This window comes from Eleginops maclovinus, chromosome 5 (assembly GCF_036324505.1).
Source record: "Eleginops maclovinus isolate JMC-PN-2008 ecotype Puerto Natales chromosome 5, JC_Emac_rtc_rv5, whole genome shotgun sequence".
Classification (NCBI taxonomy): domain Eukaryota; kingdom Metazoa; phylum Chordata; class Actinopteri; order Perciformes; family Eleginopidae; genus Eleginops; species Eleginops maclovinus.
The window spans coordinates 18,106,051-18,129,822 of record NC_086353.1 but is presented as its reverse complement, the minus strand read 5'-3'; the positions used below and the strand labels follow the sequence as shown (position 1 = coordinate 18,129,822).

The following is a 23,772-nucleotide window of genomic DNA, read 5'->3' as shown; positions in this document are numbered from 1 at the left end:
ATCGTTCAGCCCTAATTTTATGTTTTTATTAATGTGTTTTAATAGCAGCAGCTGATCCTGGTTGTTCGACTGCTGATCAAAAAACAAGTTGTGTCATCATTCAATAGACTGGTTGTAAAAATGATGGTGAATTATGTCATTGAGAGTGAAAAAAACCGATGAATGATCTACAGAAACAACAAGTGAAACCTGTTAAATGAGTGTTTAAACTACATCTTCCACAGAGCCACTGTTCTGACAGCATAGTCGCTCCTAGTAGAAGGCAGAGTCAGACAGTAAGAAATCATAGATAAGGAACATAACATTACCCTCTGTGTTACAGTATGTAACAGAGACAAATATAGCAGCTAAAGCTGTTGCCACTTGTTTAAACTAACCATAATTAGGTGTGTATATCCAAGTTAGACAGATAAATAAACCACTTACGATCGTCTTCAGAATTGTTTTGTGTCCCTACGGACTTTGCCACCAACGCCCTAATTAAAGTGTGTAGCAGAGTGTGTGCACTTACAGTCTGTGTGGTGGACTCTGGTGCCATGCAGTCTTTGCAGATGGTCAGTCTGAAGGTGTATTCGACGCCCGCCTCCAGCTCCGAGCCGGAAATTCCCAGCACCGGGCCGTTGGTGCCCAGGCCGAAGGTCAGACTGGAGCAGTGCTGCGTGCCCTGCAAGCAGACGGATGGGAGGAAGAGGTCGGGATTTCAACTGTTTTATACAAGCATGGTATATTTACAAACAGTAAAAAACAGGGTTATGCATAAAACAGCATTGCTGATATTTGAGTAAAGGTAGGCAATATATTGATAGAAGTGGGTTTAGCTGTGAGCTGCATGTCAATACATTACATGTAGAAAAATACACATAAAAGGCCAAGTCAAAACTCTTGTTTGTACAAGCCCTACATAACCTAGCTCCTTCATATGTCTGTTATTTCAGACTTGTCTGTCATATTACAAGAAATGTGGTGAGGCTCTAATAGTAATATTAATGAAATGAATCAAAAAGCCTTCCGATTGTTCACTATAATAACATTGCTAAAGATTTTAAATCTTAAAACCTTGAAAAGATAAAAAAGGTTAGTCATCGACCACTGCTGTGATATTAGCCTTAGTCTACTTCCAAAGAAGCCAAAAGTTAACATTGTATAAGATTGAATGTAATTCTTCTCTATTTTAAGCCTACTCCATCTTCTCAGAAAGTATTTGTATCCAAGGTCATGACAGCGTTAATCATAACTACCAGAGTGCTCTTTTCTCTTTATCAGCAGCGCTACACAGCTGAGAGTGTGTGTGCATGTTGTTTATGTGAGTACTGTAATTGTCAGGGTGGGGCGCAAAGCACCAGCTGTGGAATGCTGAATTATCTCTAAACAGTTACATAAACCTTTAAAAACCTTAGATGCGCACACGCACACACACCCCCCCCCCCCCCCCCCCCCCCCCCCCCCCATTGGGTCAAATAGTGTGGTCTTTTGCTGTACTGGCAGATTGTGTTCCCGCCCAGCAAAGGAAGCGGTGAGTTTGTTAGACGCTGAACAAATTCACACTCGCATACACGTATTCAAGATACACACTCACTCACAAACTGTCCTGAGCTGAGTTCTCCTCCTCACATCGACGCTGCCAAGCTTTTCCGAAGGCCGCTACAGTACTCGGGACCAGATGACTGTTACATAATTTTTCCACAGTCGTCTTTGCAGGATCAAGTCTGTGCTCCAAACTCTTGTCTTGTGAACTCACCATTTAAAATGAGCCAATAAAATGCCTGAGAGTAAAGTTTGGCTTTAACAATTCTCCACTCTGCTATTTCTATTAGACTCAAGCCCCATATAAGGAATATAGCATTATCGAACCACAGAAGCCAAAGCAGAATAGAAAAGAAATGCACCTAAAAACACCACTTATACCTCTGTGTTGGCAAATTAAGAGAGGCCTCTAGGCCATTTTGCTACTGTTTTGTGTCCATTTGTTGTCAGTTTGTCTCTTTCTAGTTTTTTTATTTCTCTTTGTAATCATTGCGTGTCTACCAATTAAACCAGCAAAGCGCCTCTTTACTTCAGGTCTAGTGTGTTAACGGGACTTTTGTCTCATGTCTGCCCTTACCTTCGAAGTGCTTTGACACTCCCAGTTGTAGTTGAGTCTTGACTGGTTCTTTGGGTCCATGTTGGGATCGTAGGACTGCTCCGCACTGAGCCTCAGGTCCTGCGTCCTGGACCACACCCTATAGGTGCCCCCCTCTATGATGGGCATCAGCCTGCCGAGAGAAAAGGGGGAACAAATTAACATAGAGAAAGACAAAGTAGTGCAAATAAAAAATGCAAATTGAATAAAGAGTTTGGGTGAAATGAAATATTGTGTGGACTTCATTGTGCATTGCACTCTGTATCACTCATCGGAGACATGATTAAGAAATTAGAAACAATAAATAAAAGGAGTAAATTTGTGATAGAGAATGAAAATGTAGTTTCTCCACTGACCGGGCAGCCATGACACTGATCTGCAGACAGGCGGCCTTCCTTAGCGGCACGCCCTCGTAGGACATAGAAAACACCAAGGTGTAGTTCCCTGCTGCCAGTGTCATCTTAGGCAACGACAGCTGCAGCCTCCTCACATCCACCTCCATCGGCAGGCGAATTACTGGCACAAGCGAAGACTGAAAAGGAATCTGGTCGTTATCATTATCACAGGAGGGGGTGGAGAGTATCTGCCAGAGGTACTGCGCTCCATAGCGTACACAGCCTTTCAGGTTCACACTGGCTTCCACCAAAGTGGACTGGTAGCGCCAGATTGCCAGGCGGGGAGCTTGAACCACCTGCACCTCTGGCTCCTCGCATTCTAACACGCTGATGTTTACCTCCACCGTAGCCGGCACCCAGCTCACCAGGTTACTGCATTTGACCTGGCAGGGAGAAAAACAAGCTGGTGAAATATCCAAACTGGGAAGCTATCAACAACATTTCACAGATCAACAAACGAATAACAGATCTTTTAGAGTGTTCAAGGTAACTTACTTGCACCAGGTAGTGCCCGGGATGTCTGTACTTGTAACCTGCAGTAGTTTTGTTTGTGTGAACTTGAGACGAGCCGTCGCCAAAGTCCCATAAGCATTCCACATCATTAGATCTGGGTGTGACAATGGCGTTCAGCTTCACCATCTTGTTGATGAAAGTGTCGATGGGCGCTGCGTGTAGGACGGCCTTTTTCAGCAGGTTCTGCACCAGGATTTCCTTGGTGATGTTCTGTTTATGCAGTGCGTTTAAGGCAATCAGGTAGATGGTCAATAAACCTGGTTCTTCTGGCGTGTAGGACACCTGTGAGATTCAATGAGACACATCATCATTTAACAGCCGTTTGCCATACATATGATGTTTACTTATTATTCAAGGTGAACTGATCTGACCTCTTTTCCAATACACGACACCTTGTGGAGGCGGTGCAGATCAAAAGTCCACAGGAAAGATACAGGATTGCCTGTTAGGATGTTGGCGGTAAACATTTTCGTATCGCCTACTGGGATTGCTGTAGCGATCCCCTGGATAGAAAGTCCGCTCACCGGCTGCATCACCTCGACCTGGAGGTGCATCCTCTTAGAACTCACCTGGTTTATCATATTGGCACAAAAAATGTTTAATGCATTAGTTTGATTAAATCATAATTGCTTTAACACCAGCGTTAAAGCCAAAAAAGAGAAATCAAGTTATGATTAAACGCAAAAGTTGTTGTAAATACAATGTAATAAATATTTCTGACGTTCCACAGACTTTACATTTGGAGTGAGCAACTTTTGTCCCCCCCCTCTGGCAGTGACAGTCAGTAATTACCATATGGTAATCAGATACTGTCCGGAGTTCTTATTAGAAAACATCTTTAATGTATGATATGAATCTTCTTTGACTTTACCTGGTTGTGCCCAGTGAGATTCACCATGTACGTATCCACCCTGGTGAATGTGTGGACGTAGGTTTGGCTGAGTTGAGGGTGACGAGTTGTATCTCCGCTGATGCTGAGGATGAGCTGAACGTCTGAACCTGCTGCCATAGAGAATGTGAACTCCACCTTCTCATTGAGAGCTGCGATGGTTTTACTTGCCCTCAGCTCCAACCCCTGAATCTTATCCTGAACAAAGAAATCTCTGGAAATCACTTCCATGCTCACGTCGTTGGTTGCATTCAGAGTAACGGTGGCTGTTTTTGCCTCCTGGAAAATCACAGAAGTGTTCCTTCCTGTTTCTGTTTTTCCTTTCAACAGCCATGTCCACGTCACATTGGTCCCCGTCAGTACCTTGCCCTTGAGCGCCACACTGGCGCCAGTCGCTACGAAACTCTGCTGTGTCACATTGGTTACTGTGAATCCCAGCCCAGAGATGACTTCCTGGACACTGACATTCTTTGACTCAACCTCAAAGCTAACTTCATTGTAGACCTCCACGGTAACCAGCTTCAGGCCAGGAGTGTTGAAAAAGTGGGTCTTCCAGTGCGATTTCCACTTCAAAGGCTCCCCATTCACAAACCAGCGGTACTGCAGGTCCGTGCCTCCAGCACTCAGAACTGTCAGGTTACTTTGAGTATTGACTGCAACTGGGTTTTTGCTGATCTGCAGCTCCACCCCTCCCACTGGCTCCTGGAATTGGATGGTTCTGTTGACGGACAGCTGGCCCAGCAGGTTGGCTGCTCTGAGATAGATGTGACACGGGCCGGGTGTAGAGAAATTCACCTCCACCGCCTTACCGCTAATATTGAAGCTAGAGACGAGGGGTTCTAGGTCTTTAATAATATTCCAAGTGAACGTCATGTTGGTTCCTTCCTTTAATCCTGCGTGAAGGTGGAGAATGCGATTGGTGGCGAAGTAGCCCCCCTCCAATCCTGCTTCTCCTGTCTCCTCCTCTGTTAATATCTGCAGGCCTTCCAGCTCGCGTTGGACGTACAGGAAGATGCTCGCTTGTGCCGTTCCTACGTCGTTCTCCGCTGTCACGATGATGTTGAATGTGGCCACGGAGCGGAAGGTGTAGAACATGGTGTGTGTGCCTGGGATTGGAGTGCAGCGGTCACACAAGATCCAAGAGAAGCGGACATCATCTCCTTCCTCCTTTTGGGCCTCGAAGTGGACGGAGGCATTGAGAGGGACATTTACCAAACTGGCATTGACGGTCAACCCGCGGATTGGCGTGAGCACAGAGACAGGTAAGATAGTGCGATTCCTGCTAACTGTGTTGGCCGCTGTCAGTGAGATATTGTAGTTTGCTGAGATGTTGAACGTGTAGAGGATATTCTGGCCTGTTAGCACATTTCCGTCCCCAAAGTTCCAGACGTAAGTGACATTGGAAGCCATGGAAGAGGTTGTGAAAGCGTAAGGTGCTTTAAGTGTTAAGTTATTGGTCTTTGTTCCATTATGTTGAATAACAACCGGACCCACGGGCATCAGAACCTCAATCACAACACTGGTGTTACTGGCGGAGATGTTATTGAAGACAACCACTGACACATTGTAATGCCCTGGGTGTTTATACATATGCACAGTATTCCCAGAATTCATGATGGGCATGAGCTCTTCCCCTTTACCAAAATCCCACTGGTAGCTGTAGTTAGATTCTGGCTCGGCTCTGGCCTGAAACGAGATTTTCTCCCCAACAGCGTAGTGGGATTTCTCAAGACTGAGGCTGATGTTGGTAAGAGCTGGCTGCACACACACCCAGTTGAAGAAGTTGGCCTTGGTGGCCTTGTTTACCCCGCTGGAAAGATGCAGAAAGAGGCGGTACTTCCCACTCGTCCAGTAGGTGTGGGAGACCGCGGGGTTGCCCTGGTGAGTCTCGTTTGGGCTCCCGTCCCCAAAGCTCCATTCATAAAGATGAGTTGATGCGTTACCAGACACCCAGGCCTGAAAGTTAACCAGGGTCCGCTCTTGGACACACCCTGACGGCTCCATCCTCACAACCTGGAAGACAAACACCTGCACTGCTTCTAGCGTCCAGCCAGAGCTCACAGCGTTGGCAGCCGTCACATTTACTGTGTAGTTGCCCTCTTTGATGTATTTGTGTGACACGTGAGGTGTCGATGTCGTGTAGATTTCCCCGTCTCCCATGGAGAACGTCCATGTGATGTTATTACCAGACCCGAGACGTGCCTGTACTGCGGTGGGACTGTGAAGCTCTGTAGGAGAGGAGCTCTTAGCCGTCAAATCATCAATCTCCTCGTACACAAACACCTTGGCACAAGCCTCCATAGAACTGATGGTGTTGTTTACCGATACGCAGACATTAAAGACGCCGCTCTTAGCGTAGGTGTGTGCCACGCGGCGACCTTGCATCGGGGCCGAAGAGTCTCCAAAACGCCAGTCGTAGTGAATGCCATAGGGCGAGGGCAGAGGGTGAGCCTCGAAATCGGCTGATTTGTCAGTGAGGAGGAGTTGTGGCTCCGTTTGTATATCGACACGAGTGAGGATGCTGTAGACGCTCATGTTGATGCTCTGACTGATGTTCTCATATCGGTTGGACACTGATACCAGCGCTGTGTATATCCCTGTGCAGAAGAAGAAGGGATAAGAAAAAGAGATATGTTAATTGTCATTATCTTGCAGCTTAAAACATTTTGATGTTCTCTAAATTGAAACAAAGTCATCATTGAATTGGCTCCATTGGTCATGCTGCTAATAGGGGGACGGGCGAGGGCTTACCTGGTTGAGAGTAAATATAGGTAACGTTGTTGCTTAGAAGGACCTGAGAGTCTGGACAGCGAAGGGAGGTGGCGTAGGGAGGCTTATATTCAAATTCCTCATATCCTCCATCACCAAAAGACCATCTGCAGTAAAACAGAGACAATTTATAACCATTAAATAAGGAACTTCAGAAAATATATGGGACTGCGAGGAATAAATGCCCGATAACCATTTCCACATGCACACATACACACACACTGGAAATCTTCTGTGACGACGAAATAGAGGGTTTTTGGACAAGGAGAAGTGGAAACTCAAGACTCAAGAAGCCTCTCTGGACAAAGAATGGTGAGTGTGGAGGGAAACTAAGTCAAAGAGTGCGCCATAACTGGGAGGGTGGGAATGTGAAAGAAGGAGGGAGAGAAAAGAGTAAAGGAGAAAGAGTTGAAGAAAAAGTGGGAGAAAAAAGTAGAGGAGAAACAGCCGAGCAGAAGGGAAAATTCTTGTCAGCAATCTGCTCTAACCACACAGTTATAAATCCAACGGCTCTGCATGATTTGCCTGCTGCTGTGCTATTATGGTGCACGGGAAGACGAAACACAGAGGAAGCAGAAAATAAAAAGAACAGATAGAGGAGAAGAAAGGAGCTAAAAACACAAACAGATGCACTGTTCTCACTCAGCCTTAACAAAAAATACAAGTGACAGGAAAGTTTGTGAGTTTTTTTTATTATATTTTTGGTAACAAAACTAAGTACAGATGATAGATCTATCTATCTGTTGTAATATATAGTCCTGCATTGCAAATGTTACTCAAGTATAAGTACAAAAGTATTGGCATCAAAATATACTTACATTACCGAAAGTATTCATACTGTAGATTGGCCTATTTCATTATTATCAATTATTAAGTTAGTTTTAATGACTTTGTATACTGCAGGGTATTTTTTGAATTCACTCCAAGTGTAACTAAAGTCTTATTTAAGTGTTGATTTCATATCATTAATCCAAATCTGTGCGGTAATAAATAAAAGTAGTGGAGTAAAAGTACACAAATTACCTCTGAATTGAAGTGGAATAGAAGTACAAAAGTAGCAAATAATGTTAATTGTGCCATTAAAATCTCTCAAAATGTACTGAAGTACAGTGCTTGAGTAAATCTACTATCAATCATGACTGTCTACCTATCCCCCCTCTGTTCATACCGGAAGGTGGCGGCCACAGACATGTCGACGAGCACAGAGGTAGTGAGAGTCTGGGTGGAGCCCTGAGGGACCACGTCGGGCACTCCCTTCACTGTGAGGTTGGCCATGGGCTGCAGCCGGTCCACGGTCACGTTAAAATGCTCTGTGAGGGAGCTGACATGGTTCAAGGCCGTCACCTGGGAGAGATGCCACATGGAGACAGATGGTAACAATTTTGAAGTCTTGTGTAACATCCCCAGTACGTGAGCTTTAATTGTGAGGCAACACAATAACAATGGAGTGCACTGTTGCCTGTGTAGTGGAGCTGAAACCATTAGTGTATTAATCAATAAGTCTGTCCACCCAAAAATAATCTGCCACTACTTTCATCGTTAGTTAATCCTACGTGCCATTTTTTCAAAGGGCTGCAGTCATTTAAAAATGAACACCTTTAGTTATTGCCTAGGCTAAAATACTAAAAACAGTACTGGTTCTGGCTTTGTGTCTATCATAAGAAGCTGAATTTATTTGGCTTATTGAACTACAAGATGTTTGAGGACCTTTAAGACCTTGAGCTCCTTTCAAAGGCATTTAAAGACCAATAATTATATGAAAAATTACCTGATTACATTATTGACAGTGAAAGTAATTGGTGGATGAACACTTAAGGGACAAATTCACAAATGATTGCTCTGCTTTTGCGGTCGATCTACTTGCAGACACAAAGAAAGTGTTTGTGAGCCAAAGCCCCCGCTACAGCACTGCCAAGCAAGTATGGTCTCTGTACTTCTGTGCTATTTTCGCATATTTAAATAGGGTAATATGAATACACTCGCAGGCTCGAAATGTGCCTATTTTTATGTAAATGAGCCTTCACAAAGATCGCAACACAGAGCTACTCTTCAGAGGGAGTTCTCTCTGTCACATTTTCATGTATTGCCTGAAGCTTTGAGGAAGCCCTTTTCAGCTCTTCAATCAGGACCTGCAGCTTGCAGTCTGAAAATGTTCTCTTTCTTTTCTTTCTCTCTGCCCTTATTCTGACTACTGTGCCCTCCTCCATGCCCTAATGCAACTAGACGCAAAAAAGGGCAAATTGCTGTACATTTTTCCAGGCATGTTTGCGCTGTAATGGACAGGCAGATTCACAGCCTGCTGCTGTCAGTGATGTGCAATTAATGGTACTATTACAGGCTGCTATGCTTATGGCAGGTTTCATAGGGGTTATATATTTTCCACAGGATGATTGTGTGAGGCTGTGAAACTGTCAGGTCAGTAACAGTGTAAGGCACAGAATAAAAGGTTACCTTCCAATCACAAACAGTTCATTAGCATGCATCGATGGCAACAGAAACTCACTGTGAGCTTGTAGATGGCGGCGTGCTGGTAGATGACATTGAGCACAGTGTTGTAGTAGGTGAAGTACGGCTTGTCATCCACTGTCCATTTGAATGTGGGATTGGAGCCTTCAAGCACTGATGCTGTGTAGCTCTGAAACACACAATACATATTAAAGGTTACCTATTATAGAAAATCCGCCTTTTCATTTATATCTTATGTTATCTTATACGTAACTATGTGCCCCCTTGGTATTAAGAAATTCTGAAAGTTTCAGGAAAAAAGATTCTCTCTCTTTTAGTCCTGATCCATCTATATAAAACACTGTCTGAAAATGAGCTGATCAGATTTTGGCCGCTTTGTGATGTCACAACATGTTTTTGGGTTGCGCAACCATTAGCCAATAACCAACCAAGGAAACACCCGCCCACCTATCACCTGAATCTCCTCGTAGAGCACCAATGTGTTTTTAAACCAAACTCTATGCAGCAGCAGCAGCAGCAGCAGCTCATTAGCATTTAAAGCTACGGACACAGAATCAGCACTTTGGAAAACAGGGCTGAAACAGAGGGGTTTATGGTATGCTACAATGCATGATCTGTTTGGTATTTTGAGCCACACACTTGACATGTCTTGTATATATCAGAGACCTAATATATATTGTGGAAAAAGAGAATAATAAGGGACCTTTAAGACGTGATAAAAAGACAAAACTGTCAATGTTTAAACTTGTCAAAAGTCACCACACACTCACCACGACTGACTCCATCAGCACTCTGTGTTCAGGGTCCGGCTGCACCATCAGTCCTCTCAGGGGCTCCTCCAGGTGGATGACTACAGACAGGCTGGCCTCCGTTACATTATTTTGGGCTTCTAGCTCCACCTGCACTGTACTGTGCTGCTCATATATCCCCAGGCTCAGATCAAGCACTGCGTACAGGCTGGGCTCTGCGACCTCCCCCCCAGACTCTGAGCCAGGCTCGGGACGACAGAGCGCAGCGTTAGAGGAAAACTCTTTGGGACAATCGGGCTGGAAAGTCACGCTGCGATTACTGTTGCGCCGAAAGGCCTTTGTTAGGTAGCTGGACCGGACACGGAGCAGCAGCCGGGTGTCGTTGGGCTTCAGGTAGAGTGTGCCATTCTGGGGAGGGGGGTGGAGGATCGTCAAGCCCAGAGGAGGCACCACACGCAACGGGCATGATGCCGAGTATGACGGCTCAACGGAAGTCACCTGAAGTTGATAAAATTCAAAAAGGACTCAAATTAGTGTTCACAGTAAAAAAAATATATTTAAAAAAAGGGAGGACATTTGTACAGGTTAATAAAACTAGAATGTATTCATTAGAATGTGTCAGAATCTGTCTAATGCGTGCTGGGCTTAAGAGTTTTAATGTCTTACCAGCAGGTTGTAAAGTCCGGGCTGAGGGAGACTTGCAGACAGCTGTGTCTCACTGTGCCCCACAGAGAGCACTCTTACGGGGCAAACAACCTCCTCCAACCAGCCTCCCTCTCCGTCCTCCACCAGCGCCCTCAGATCCAGCTCTGGGTCCGGCAGAGGGTCTCCGTCGGCTGAGGTGCCTGTTGACCGTCCGGTGTTGTTGATCCAGAACCACTCTGATTGGTTGAGGGCTAAGACAGGATGCTGCCACAGTGAGAGGGGGGATGATTGGCAGCGGAGAAGGGATGCGGGGCCAGCGTCGTGCTGCAGGGCGATGACGTCACCACGGGAAACCAAGAGGTCCTCCAGCTGCTCTTGAACCTGTGAACAACCGTGATCAGGACGGTATTAGATAGAACTTGTACAACAGAAGCCCAAAAAGTAGAACATATAGCTTTTTTGTGTTAAAATGTCTAAAAATGACTAAACATATGTTAAACCTTTGTTGAGTTGTCTTAAATTATCTCAAATGTATTGAATGATTTTCAAACTTTTCGGAAGGGGTAAGAAAAGGGTCTGTTATGCTTCCTGCTTAAAGTTCTAATTATTCACTTTTTAGACAACGTATTTTTCTATAAACCTTTTAGATGAAAGGTTTAAATCTTCCAAGATCTGCATGTATAGTTTTCTGAGAAACAAGCTGAATAATGCAAGTGCCATCCTTTCAGTGTGAATAAATGCTTTATTTTTTATTTTAGAGAATAGGAGAGCTGCTGGTATACAGTGGGGCAAAAAAGTATTTAGTCAGCCACCAATTGTGCAGGTTCTCCCATTTAAAAAGATGAGAGATGCCTGTAATTTTCATCATAGGTACACGTTAACTATGAGAGACAAAATGAGAAAAAAAATCCAGGAAATCACATTGTAGGATTTTTCATGAATTAATTGGTCAATTCCTCCGTAAAATAAGTATTTGGTCACCTACAAACAAGCAAGATTTCTGGCTCTCACAGACCTGTAACTTCTTCTTTAAGAGGCTCCTCTGTCCTCCACTCGTTACCTGTATTAATGGCACCTTTTTGAACTCGTTATCAGTATAACAGACACCTGTCCACAACCTCAAACAGTCATACTCCAAACTCCACTATGGCCAAGACCAAAGAGCTGTCAAAGGAGACCTGAGACAAAATTGTAGACCTGCACCAGGCTGGGAAAACTGAATCTGCAATAGGTAAGCAGCTTGGTGTGAAGAAATCAACTGTGGGAGCAATTATTAGAAAATGGAAGACATACAAGACCACTGCTAATCTCCCTCGATCTGGGGCTCCACGCAAGATCTCACCCCGTGGGGTCAAAATTATCACAAGAAAGGTGAGCAAAAATCCCAGAACCACACGGGGGGACCTAGTGAATGACCTGCAGAGAGCTGGGACCAAAGTAACAGAGGCTACCATCAGTAACACACTACGCCGCCAGGGACTTAAATCCTGCAGTTCCAGACGTGTCCCCCTGCTTAAGACAGTACATGTCCAGGCCCTTCTGAAGTTTGCTAGAGGGCATTTGGATGATCCAGAAGAGGATTGGGAGAATGTCATATGGTCAGAAGAAACCAAAATAGAACTTTTTGGTAAAAACTCAACTCGTCGTGTTTGGAGGAGAAAGAATGCAGAGTTGCATCCAAAGAACACCATACCTACTGTGAAGCATGGGGGTGGAAACATCATGCTTTGGGGCTGTTTTTCTGCAAAGGGACCAGGACGACTGATCCGTGTAAAGGAAAGAATGAATGGAGCCATGTATCGTGAGATTTTGAGTGAAAACCTCCTTCCATCAGCAAGGGCACTGAAGATGAAGCGTGGCTGGGTCTTTCCGCATGACAATGATCCCAAAAACACCGCCAGGGCAACGAAGGAGTGGCTTCGTAAGAAGCATTTCAAGGTCCTGGAGTGGCCTAGCCAGTCTCCAGATCTCAACCCCATAGAAAATCTTTGGAGGGAGTTGAAAGTCCGTGTTGCCCAGCGACAGCCCCAAAACATCACTGCTTTAGAGGAGATCTGCATGGAGGAATGGGCCAAAATACCAGCAACAGTGTGTGAAACCTTGTGAAGACTTACAGAAAACGTTTGACCTCTGTCATTGCCAACAAAGGGTATATAACAAAGTATTGAGATGAACTTTTGTTATTGACCAAATACTTATTTTCCACAATCATTTGAAAATGAATTCATTAAAAATCCTACAATGTGATTTCTGGATTTCTTTTCTCATTCTGTCTCTCATAGTTGAGGTATACCTATGATAAAAATTACAGGCCTCTCTCATCTTTTGAAATGGGAGAACTTGCACAATTGGTGGCTGACTAAATACTTTTTTGCCCCACTGTAAAAACTCCTGTAGGATGGACACTTAAAGAAATCCTAACCAGGAGAAGCCGACTCCCATGCCTCCATGCTTCTTCAGGCCTTAACCAATCTCTGTCTTTTGATAGAGGGTCACCATAGCGACAAAAATGTACAAATTCAGTTTTTCACTGAAAACAACCTGAAATTAAAAAGCTCTGTTTAAATATGTTTGGAGGCAAAAGTAAATCCTCTCACCTGAACGTGTGCAGCTGGTCCTGCCGGTAGGTTGAAGACCACCTCATTCTGCAGGGTGTATCTGGGCCTCAGCGCCCCAGGGGGCAGGTGGTGAGCCGCGGTACAGTTCAGACACAAGGAAGACGGGCAGGGACTGGCTAGGGGCAGGCAGCGCCGCTGGAAGGGGCACCACTGCTCTAATCGGGGGCAGGGGGGAGAATCGTCAACCCTCGTATCATTGGGAACGCAGATGGCCACTGGGGAACACGCCGGACCTCCACAGCCTGAGACAAAAGATGAATCACTTGCTTTTAATTAAAGTTTAGACACAATACAATTAAAATGTCTTTCAAATATTATACAATGAATTGAACACTTCTATAAATTCTGAGATTTAACTATAACTGGTCAAATAAATATTCTAAAGTATTGTAATGTACTAAAAAACCTTCCTGAAATGTTCTAAAGTTAAACTACAGTCTGCAGTTACAAGAAATGGAAATACTCAATTTATTCTACTAAAGTCATGCTAATTCTTTTCTTTGTTAAATAACAATGGTTTCATTCAAGGAGAAAGTAAACCTAAAGCTGGTTTCCGGTTGTCACTTTTAACCAAACAACCATTATGGAGCAGTTAAAACAATGAATTACTGAATCAAACAAGTAGAATTATCTCTCCAACACAAGCCAAAAAGTCTGAATGTGAATGTGTGTTTAATTGTAATGGGAATGTAATGAGCTGAGCTGGTCTTGGAGAAAGGGAGAGTAAACTTTCTTTCTGTCAACTAATAATCCAGCAATCTCATTATCTCTATTGTCTGCTCCTCAGCGGTTGCGTTCAAATGAAAGAAAAGACAATTGTATCGTGCCTTTAACAAGCCAACTCCTCTCTGTGGAATTCTGTCATCCGCTCCGTCTGTCCCTTCTCTATTGAACCACTCCGCTGCTAGGTCTCAGCGGACACGTTAAAAAAACAACACAAAAAGCATCTCCGATTTTTGTGCATTGTGCCACGCGGTGTAGCAGCTAAGCGTGTGCTCAGGAGCGACCTGACTTTGATTGATCTCGTCTACTTCTTCTCCTGTTTTGTCCCACTTTCTTTCTCAATCCAAACTTTACTTTCATAGTGACCTCCCTTACAACCTCAGACAAAGTGTATGCGAGGATGTTTCTGTGTGACTGGAGGGGTGAGTACAGGCAGAGGTGGCTTATGAGTTTTTTAACACCTGGTGAAAATCTCTACCAATGTGCGGATGGTTTTAGGTGTCAGGTTACAGGGGTGTGTGTGTTTCAGAGCTCGGCTCACCGGGTAGCAGCAGGTGCAGGCCGGGGTAATGACAGTGAGGTCTGTAGATCTGGAATCGGACTTGGATTTGTGAGCCCAGCTGCTGAGTGAGAAACTCCAGGGAGGACAGACGTCCTGCTTGAACAAAGCTCAGAGTCGGGAACAACAGCACCTGAGCATAAAATAAAAGAGACGACTTATTAATAGAATGATTGAGGTATGATACATGAGTAAACAAGCTCAGATTCCTCCTCACCTCTATGCCACCTGTGGGAGGTTGTGGTGCCGAGAGCGGAGAGGGCAGGGCATGGTGCAAGGGATCGTGGGAGGGAAACACAGCCAGACCCAAAGCGTAAATCCCTGCATCTGGAACACGCACTGCAGAGGTAGAAAGAGAATACATGTGACAAAAGACGAGGCAGGTTTGCGGGGTTAGAAAAATATTTTGAGGAGTCAATTTATAAGAAAAAGTGGCGCAACTGAGGTCCAGACACTTTAAATAGCTTTTACAAAGGTGGGGAGAGAAGAAACCTCGGAAGACTAAACAAAACTATCGTTCAAGATGTTAAAAGAAGAGCGCTTCAGTGCACAAACACTGAGGCAGAATCAAAGGTACACTGGAGCCAAGAAACACCAGACAGTCTGGCAGACACACACTCTGACTTTAAGATTGATTTTGAAGCATTTTGCATTTAATTGTTGTACATTTATCAAGAGGACTTCAGTCTCTTTAGGTGTCTTCCTGTGGAGCAAACAAAAATCTACTCCTGCTCAAGCTACGTCCACACTATGTTACATTATGTAAAGCTTTACCGATTTGACACCTACACCCTGAGTTTTACAGCACAACATTTTCTATTTCAAGATAATGACTGGATCAGAAGGTTTTCTACTCAGAGACTCCGCAAAAGGTGACATACAAAAGTAAAATTGTCTCTCATCTCACTGTTGAGTGTCTTTGCTGGGGTAAACACTTGAAAATGGCTCTATTTTCATCAGGTATAGATATCCAGGTGGCACATCTTCCAAAGACCTGTTTATTTACTGCCGTTTTCAGGTTTTTTAAGGTCTGTATATTTTTACATAAATATATTGTCATATTCCTATTCCTATATGTCATAGTCGGGAACATAACTCTGCCATTTATCCTCATGTTTGATCATTGTTTCTGCTATTCCTAACAAGCACAACACTGAACAGCATTTAGAAGTATAGAGATGCTTCTCAATAATATCATGATGCATCATTTAACCTGAAAATGATGGAGAACGTTCTCTGGATGCTCCTCACACAAGAAGCAATTTGTATCAATGCTAAGAGCCCTCAAATAGAATACAAAAGGTGCTTCATGGAGCTTGTGATTTGTCATGAAGGAGACTGTTTGCTTTTACCTTCTACGCTTGTCCGTGCCACAATTTAAATAACATAAATTGATAGTGTGGAAGGTTAAAAGTGTTTGCTTTTTGCCGCAACCACTAAGGCTGCAGAGGGATTTTGGGAAATTGAATTTGAATTGAATTTGTGCTTTTTTGATCAAACTCAAGGGTTTTCAAAAACAAGGGTCTTCAAACGACCTGTATTTTGGTTTGTGTGAATGTTGGCAGCCTACCTTGTGGGCTATACTGGCAAACATAAGCCCCCTTGGCATTGAATTGGTGTGAACTAGTCTGAGCACGTTGATCGTGGGACCCCTCCTGGGCCTCGGAGCTGTTAACCCAGCGCAACTTCGCTGGAGAGTCGACATCCAGACCTGCACCTCGCTCCCTGGGAAAGAAATGGAAAGGTTACACAGAGACTAACACCGTGCCAGCTTGACATCTAGCCAAGTGGCAGATGACAGCTGGAAGATTGACTCGAACACAGAAAGATGCACATACATGATCAAAAAAGGAAAAAGTCTGCAGGAAACGAATCATAGCTGCAGACTGAATTATGAAAAATGTCATATATTTTGTTATGAATGTGAAAGTGAAGTCAGATGGAAAAGTACAAGAAAAGAATCAATAAGTGGGCTCAATGAGTGACATTAACGGGTTATATTGCTTTCAGCAAACAATGATTCACAAGACAGAGAAAAACAACATGTCTTTGAAAACAACATCTAAAAAGTAGTGGACAGGGGTTGTAAATATACAAGCAGAGAGGGAACAAGAAAAAAAGGCTCTTTGAGGCAAAAAAAAAACAGGCCTCCTTATATAAGTGAGGGGGTGGAGGAACAAGCTCCATCTGCAGCAGGTTTTTTTTTCTCTCATCCACTTCGGACGACAAGGGCAGGGCCTCTACCCTCACACACACACACACACACACACACACACACACACACACACACACACACACACACACACACACACACACACACACACACACACACACACACACACACACACACACACACACACACACACACACACACACACACACACACACACACACACACACACACACACACACACACACACTACTACTCCTCCTCCTCCTCCTCCTCCTCCTCCCTTGGAGTAACAATGCAGCTGTGCTTTTACAGATGTGTTTTTCCGCGACCCTCTTCGACCTAAACACGAGCCCAAAACGTTTTCAAGGAAGTAAGACAAATCCATAGCACACATGACGTAAAGTAGAGAAAGTAAACAGCTATAGTCTATTTTTGTAGAAACAACATGACTAATCCTGAGGTCACTTCTCATCTGTATTTAGTTATACCATGTGGGAAAAAACAACAATGAAAGTATTTAAGGCAGCCACGAAACAAATCAAATTAATGAGTACATGTGAAAGAAAACAAGGACAGCTTCAAGGCATTAGTTTGTAAAAAGGTAAGTATTGAAAAATGTAAAATAACTGCCGGTGAAACACACACAAAGAGACACATTTAACTAAAACCCACAGACAGGAGAGGGAAAATCTTTAAAAAAACACTTTTAATTTAAACCTTGTACTTAGAGTGCAATGTGAGGAAGAGGAGGTATTTTTTATTTTACATGTTCAGATGTTTGTGGTTTTATTATTTTTATGGTTTTAGATTAAAACTTGGGTTTAATAAAATGAATAATCTGCTCTAAAAAAATTTTAAATGTTAAGAATTTGGGATAACTTGAGCTGCTCTATACAGCAGTGCCACGGGAAACTGACTCTGTGGATGAAGGGAAGTCATTCAAGCCATAGCGGGAAGTTGTTCATGGCTTATAAGAAAGTGTAGAGGAAACCCTAAATGGTTTGTTTACAGAAGAAGAAACAAAGCAAGAGGAGGAAGCTTCACTTCACTTTTAATTTAAACCTTGTACTTAGAGTGCAATGTCTGTTTTCTGTGTCTATCACAATGATTCTGCTGCGAACTGCAACATGGTGAGGAATATTGAAATGGTCAGGGATGACACTTTGTGTTGCAGAGCCGGCAGTTTCTCTGTTCAGTAACTGACAGTTCTATAGTTCTGCAGCACATCAGACAGAAACACTCACTGTGGGACTTTGGGCGACAGCAGGGTACGCAGCGCATTGGATCGGACTGAGGCCAGATCCCCGCCACGTTCTGAACACTGCTGTCGAGCATCTGTCCAGCTCAACTCCCCTGGAACGATCTGGAAACAGCGAGAGGGTTCAGCGTGGTAACTCCCATCCTTTGGGCAGTGAGGGGAGGCTGGAAATAGACAGAAACATTCACATGATTTCCCAGATTTTAGGAGATCCCAAAGAAAACATCACAGAAAAATACAGAATCTTTATTTTATTGCTAAAAAGATTATATTTGTTAAAGATATCAAAAGTAAGGATACATTCCTGCTTTAACCTTGTGGTACAAATTAATATTGTGTACTTGCCTGGCAAACCAGACCTACATCTTCACACACAATTGGCAGGGCACAATCCGAGGGGCGGGATAAACGGTTGTCTATAAAATTCCCTCTGCACGCAATAGGATAGCGCTACAACCAATCAGAGCAACGAAGAAGGTGAGGTAGTCAGAGCGACGGAAAACAGTCCATGGGCAACTGTTCCGCGTATGGTGTGTTGTGTATGGTGCCGATTCGAAAAACTGCTGGACAGGATGTGATTGGCCAAACCAGAGGTAGGGTTTTGCAGCTCGCGAGCTAACGAGGAGTTTCTAGGCTGAACCCTGGCTGCAAATTAAATTTGCTATCGCTAGGGTAGGCCTACGCCTAGTTTTCTAGGCGGCCAAATGCGGCTATAATGGAATATGGCCCACAAATTAAACTTTTGCTTGTCTTATATTGTACTTCTCAAATATATATGTTAAAATATATGAATATTAAATATATGATAGTGATTAATTTCTGTGGGAAAACATGGGCTGTATGGTGCATGTCTTCTATACACTGTTACATTTTTTGATAAAACCTTGAAATGGACTGAGGTTGAGCTTCTAAAAATATATGGCAAACACAGACTAGACTAGGAGACAGAAAAAAAGATGATAAATAAAAGGAAGCAAAACCAAAAACTTAAAAGACACTTAAAGAGTGGCCTCACATACTGGCTGTACAAGGACACAAATACTCAAAGCCAGACAGAGGAATGTTTTATCTTTCCTATTCCTGATGTTAGTCAAATGATTGAGTCCCTCTCTTTCGGCTAAAGCTAGTCTGCATATTTTTGGCACGCAAATCATATATAATATTAAGATAAAATCATCAAAATCCACATATGAACAAATTCTTATGGCTTATATAAGACATGGTATGAAGGAGGGGTTCTCGAAGATTAATTAAGGAAGGTATTCTGTGTGTGTTTGTTTTTTTATGAGTGTGTTTTATTTAAAACAAGACATTTATCCTGTTTTTGACCATGTTATTTTTCCACATAAAACTGATGAAGACCCCAAGAACTAATGTGGATATTTACAGCAGCAGCAGAGCCTAAAGTAAAGGTTTTCACTATCAAGAACTTTAGAGTCAAACTCAAATTATTGACCGTTGATTAGCAACATTAGCTGCTTTTATCTTGTGTGTTGGTGTATTCTACCTTTGGCAACTTGGACACCATCTTTGGAAATCTTCCAGTCCACATCCACGCCGACAGCCCCCCAACTGACAAGTGTGAACTCTAGGCTCTTATTGGCCACAGCCAGAGGAGGACAGTGCAGCTCTAGCTTGGGAGGAAGTGTCACGGTTACTTCTCCACGTGCAGAGACCTAACAAAAAGTAAACATAAAACACAAAATATTAAAATACATGTCATTGTGTTGACAACAAGGTTTAAAAAGAAATTGCTGTTCTTTGATATCCTTTCTCTCTCACCTCCTTGTGTCCAGCCGAGGCCGTCAAACTGATCACATATTGTCCTGGAAGTCCGTATTTGTGAGTTGCTGCTGTGCCCCCTGTCCCTGATGTTTCCATACGAGAAGAATGGTCACCAAAGTCCCAGGACAGCGTCACTGGAGTGACGGAGGACGCAGCGAAGAAACTGATGCGGTCGTGCACACTTTGCAGTGGGAGAGACTTCAGTGAGACGGTGAAGTCCACCGCAAACACATCATGAGCCAGAGTCCACCCGCATTCCTGCGCAGAGAGGAAACCATGTGAGGAAGAGGAGGTATTTTTTATTTTACATGTTCAGATGTTTGTGGTTTTATTATTTTTATGGTTTTAGATTAAAACTTGGGTTTAATAAAATGAATAATCTGCTCTAAAAAAAATTTAAATGTTAAGAATTTGGGATAACTTGAGCTGCTCTATACAGCAGTGCCACGGGAAACTGACTCTGTGGATGAAGGGAAGTCATTCAAGCCATAGCGGGAAGTTGTTCATGGCTTATAAGAAAGTGTAGAGGAAACCCTAAATGGTTTGTTTACAGAAGAAGAAACAAAGCAAGAGGAGGAAGCTTCACTTCCTTAGTGTTTAATCATGACTCTCTGTGTGCTGGATACCTTCATTACGTGGGGGTTTGTACAGGCAGCAGAACACTGAGACTCGCTGATGAAGTTCGGCTCCGAGTTTGTGCTGCAGAGGCACTCATGCCTCGCCCCCAAGCCCCCGTAGCGGTGGGATGCAGCAAAACACACACTGTTACACTGTTCACGTGTGAAGTTTCCGGGTGTGGATGAAGAGAAGATAACAAGCTCGCTCCGTCCCCCTCCTCCACTGCTGCTGTCCTCAAGACAAGCTGCATAGTTCAGACCTGGAGGAGAAGGAAAGGGTTTCAGCCTACAAAGTAAACATATATTTAGTCTAATGATCAATTATAATCTGTCCAAACCAGCAAACAACAATCAAAAAGCTCAACTAATGAAACAGTTGAACTACTCGATGTCCGTATTTCTCGCAGAAAATGTATTATTAAGTAGCATTTGCATGGATTTCTTTTTTACTTTATTTCCTCGAGAGACTTTATTGTAGGTATAGTTAATGTAGCATCTCTGCAATTTGTTTCGTACCACAGGTGAGCAGGCTGACGTTTAACAGGGGTTGGTGCCGCAGCTCAGGAGGATGGTTGCAGAGCATTGCGTCCGGGCGTCGAACCCGCACCCCTTTCTCCTGGAGCCAGCTGACCAGCCGAAACAGCTTACAGTCACAATCAAAGGGGTTACTGCTCAGGTCACTGGGGGAGAGGAGGATGGGGAGGAAGAGGATCAGTTATGGTGAAACATGAGACGTTTATGTGTTAAGAAAACTGAACGGTATCGGCTCATGGTAAAAATAAAGAGCAATCAAGCTGAAATCCATTCATTCAAATTAATTTTGAATAAGCTACAACAAAGATGGTAGAACATTAGGAGTCTTCTAATGCGATTAGCTAACTAATTAGGCAGTGGGATTTTCAATAATTGGTTACAAAAGTTATATGCTAGTGTTAGCATTACTTGTATAAGAAACAACTTAAAAAAATACAAAAGGTACACAAAATAGTTACACATATGCTTTTGCATTACAATAATAATCCCAGATTTAGAAAATTCACTGGCTTTCTGAATTTATGAAGTTACATGACAAAAGTAATATCACTAAGCTAATGGTTAGCACAACAGCTATCTTATGCTAAAAGCTAAATGAATAAATGTATCTTTTTAACCGTTGCTTCCCGTATGCTGGTACATAAGCCGTTAAAACATTTTGTTCAGAGAAAAGAAAGCCACAACTTCACCATAAGAAAAGGATTTCTGAAAGCTATGCTACTCCTTTCCAAGCTATCTTTCAGCTATCAGTAGCACTTAATGCTAACTATTATTTAAACCATAATAATGACAATATTACACGTTAAAGTTTAGTTAAAAATGCAATATTTCGAGAAATAACGGAAAACATTGGGCCCAGCTAAGAAGCTTTTGTTCCTTTGCTAACAGAAATGGCCGACATTTTGGCATTTAAAGCAGAGATAGCATGAGAGAGTGACACGTGTTTCTAACAACACATACAGTATCTTCGCCCTGCTCTATTGATGTGTTCCCACAAGACATAGCATTTAGTCAGGTTTCACAACACCAACGACCTTGGACATATCAGAATGTCTGCTATCTAAAAGCTGAATACTTTTTAAAAAGAAAACACAATTGAGAATTAATTTAATATGGATAAAAAAAAGCAAATGCTGTAGCTTGTTGTAGGTACTCGAGGCCTTTGTTGTATCAACTGAAATACCCCGGAACCAAGTAGTTTTCAAACTTCAGTCAAAAGATATCTCAATCATCACAACTTATTTTAAACGACATCCAGCCCTTGTATAAAGAGACATCATGGGATTCAAAGAGAAAAGTAAGATGAGAAAGACAGGTGAGAAGGAAAGAAATATTGGGGAGACCAGGGTAAATACATGGAGCAATCGATGGAAGTAGGAGAGAAACAAGAATAAAACAATGAGATTATATAAGTCTATTACCGACTAGTCCATTTGGCTGTGCTGAAATACAATGTGCACAAAAAGGAAACCTATGTCTCTTCTAGGAGTAATTACTACTCACTACCTCCCACTGCAGTCTGAAATAAAGCTTCATTCATCTTGAGCGTAGGCGAGTTAACTGGAAACGTGCTGCTTATTTAAGCATGTGTGATCAGAGGCGTTTGTAAAATAATGCTTTAATACATTAGGTCTAATTATATTTGATTGATCGTCTCATTTTTTTTGTTTTTGGGAAAGACAAGAGAAAGAGATACAGACAAAGAAAGGAAAAAGTAATTGTGATTACTTACATTTGAGTTAAATTGCAAAGATTGTCACATATTCTTTCTTCTATGGTGGTGATGACATTGTTGCTCAAATCGCTGATGGAAGACACAAAGCAGAATTTACATTCAAACAAGTCTTTAGTCACTTATACTGACTTTTTAATTGGTGGCAGTTAATATGGTACTGTCATTATGTGATAAATGATTGGGGTGTGGAGTCTGTCATTGACAAACAAAATAGGGTCATTGGATGATTGAAGATGTGAAACTGCTTCTTCTATGTTATCATCTGATCGTTGCAATCACACAAAATGACTTTTCAGTACGTCGATCAACAAAGAGGGCATTTTCACATCTTCTTTATAAAAAATGCATCTAATATATAACGCCATACAAAACTGATGAAAAATAAACTAAATCCAAAACAACTTTGATGTTTCCATACTTCTCTCTTTCTTTTTCTTAACTCCCTCCCTCTCTTCTCTATCCAGTAGGCTACATAATGGGGCCGTTGTGTGGCGGTTTTGGAAGGAACTGATGGAAACCACCAGTCCTCTCTCAATACACAAACACACACACACACACACACACACACACACACACACACACACACACACACACACACACACACACACACACACACACACACACACACACACACACACACACACACACACACACACACACACACACACACACACACACACACACACACACACACACACACACACACACACACACACACACACACACACACACACACACACACACACACACACACTTAAATGGCCATCCAGTGGGTGGAAGAAATAAGGTAATGGTTGGAGGGAGAGGGAAAAATGAGGCGGGGGATGGTTGGAAGGAGGTAGTAGCAGCCTGGAGCAGTAAGCTGTAATTGAACTTAATCGGGCCTTGATTGTGTGTGTGCGTATATATTTGGGTATGTGTGTTTGCAGTATACAGTGTGTGTATTTTTGTGTGATTGCTCTCCGGTCCAGATAGCTTACTCAAGGGATTTCTGCCTACTTAAATCCAGACTAAACCAGACCTTTCTCCCAACTGCTTTGCTTTACATCTTCCTCATCCTACTCTACTCTCAACCTTGGGTTTGCAAAGGTCCTCATCTTTTCTGGACTTTGTACTCACAGGATTGACAGCGGTCCGCAGCAGAATACTCCCCTCGGGAGAACATTGATCCTGTTCCCTTGGAGATACCTAAAAGATATATATATATATATATATATATATATAT

At 42.9% G+C, this 23,772-nt stretch overlaps 1 protein-coding gene across 1 annotated transcript in view; it reads right to left on the bottom strand.

Annotated features, from left to right (window-relative positions):
- The window catches only part of pkd1a (polycystic kidney disease 1a), a 65,253-nt gene that overhangs the window by 24,217 nt on the left and 17,264 nt on the right, over positions 1-23,772 (bottom strand). Inside the window, 22 exon segments of the mRNA XM_063884270.1 lie at positions 512-664; positions 2,102-2,252; positions 2,476-2,897; positions 3,010-3,309; positions 3,399-3,596; positions 3,899-6,513; positions 6,668-6,792; positions 7,854-8,029; positions 9,189-9,320; positions 9,922-10,398; positions 10,567-10,926; positions 13,143-13,405; positions 14,428-14,578; positions 14,663-14,784; positions 16,016-16,170; positions 17,863-18,040; positions 19,384-19,552; positions 19,659-19,919; positions 20,288-20,538; positions 20,795-20,958; positions 22,545-22,616; positions 23,667-23,735. Coding sequence (XP_063740340.1) covers positions 512-664; positions 2,102-2,252; positions 2,476-2,897; positions 3,010-3,309; positions 3,399-3,596; positions 3,899-6,513; positions 6,668-6,792; positions 7,854-8,029; positions 9,189-9,320; positions 9,922-10,398; positions 10,567-10,926; positions 13,143-13,405; positions 14,428-14,578; positions 14,663-14,784; positions 16,016-16,170; positions 17,863-18,040; positions 19,384-19,552; positions 19,659-19,919; positions 20,288-20,538; positions 20,795-20,958; positions 22,545-22,616; positions 23,667-23,735 — 6,964 coding nt within the window.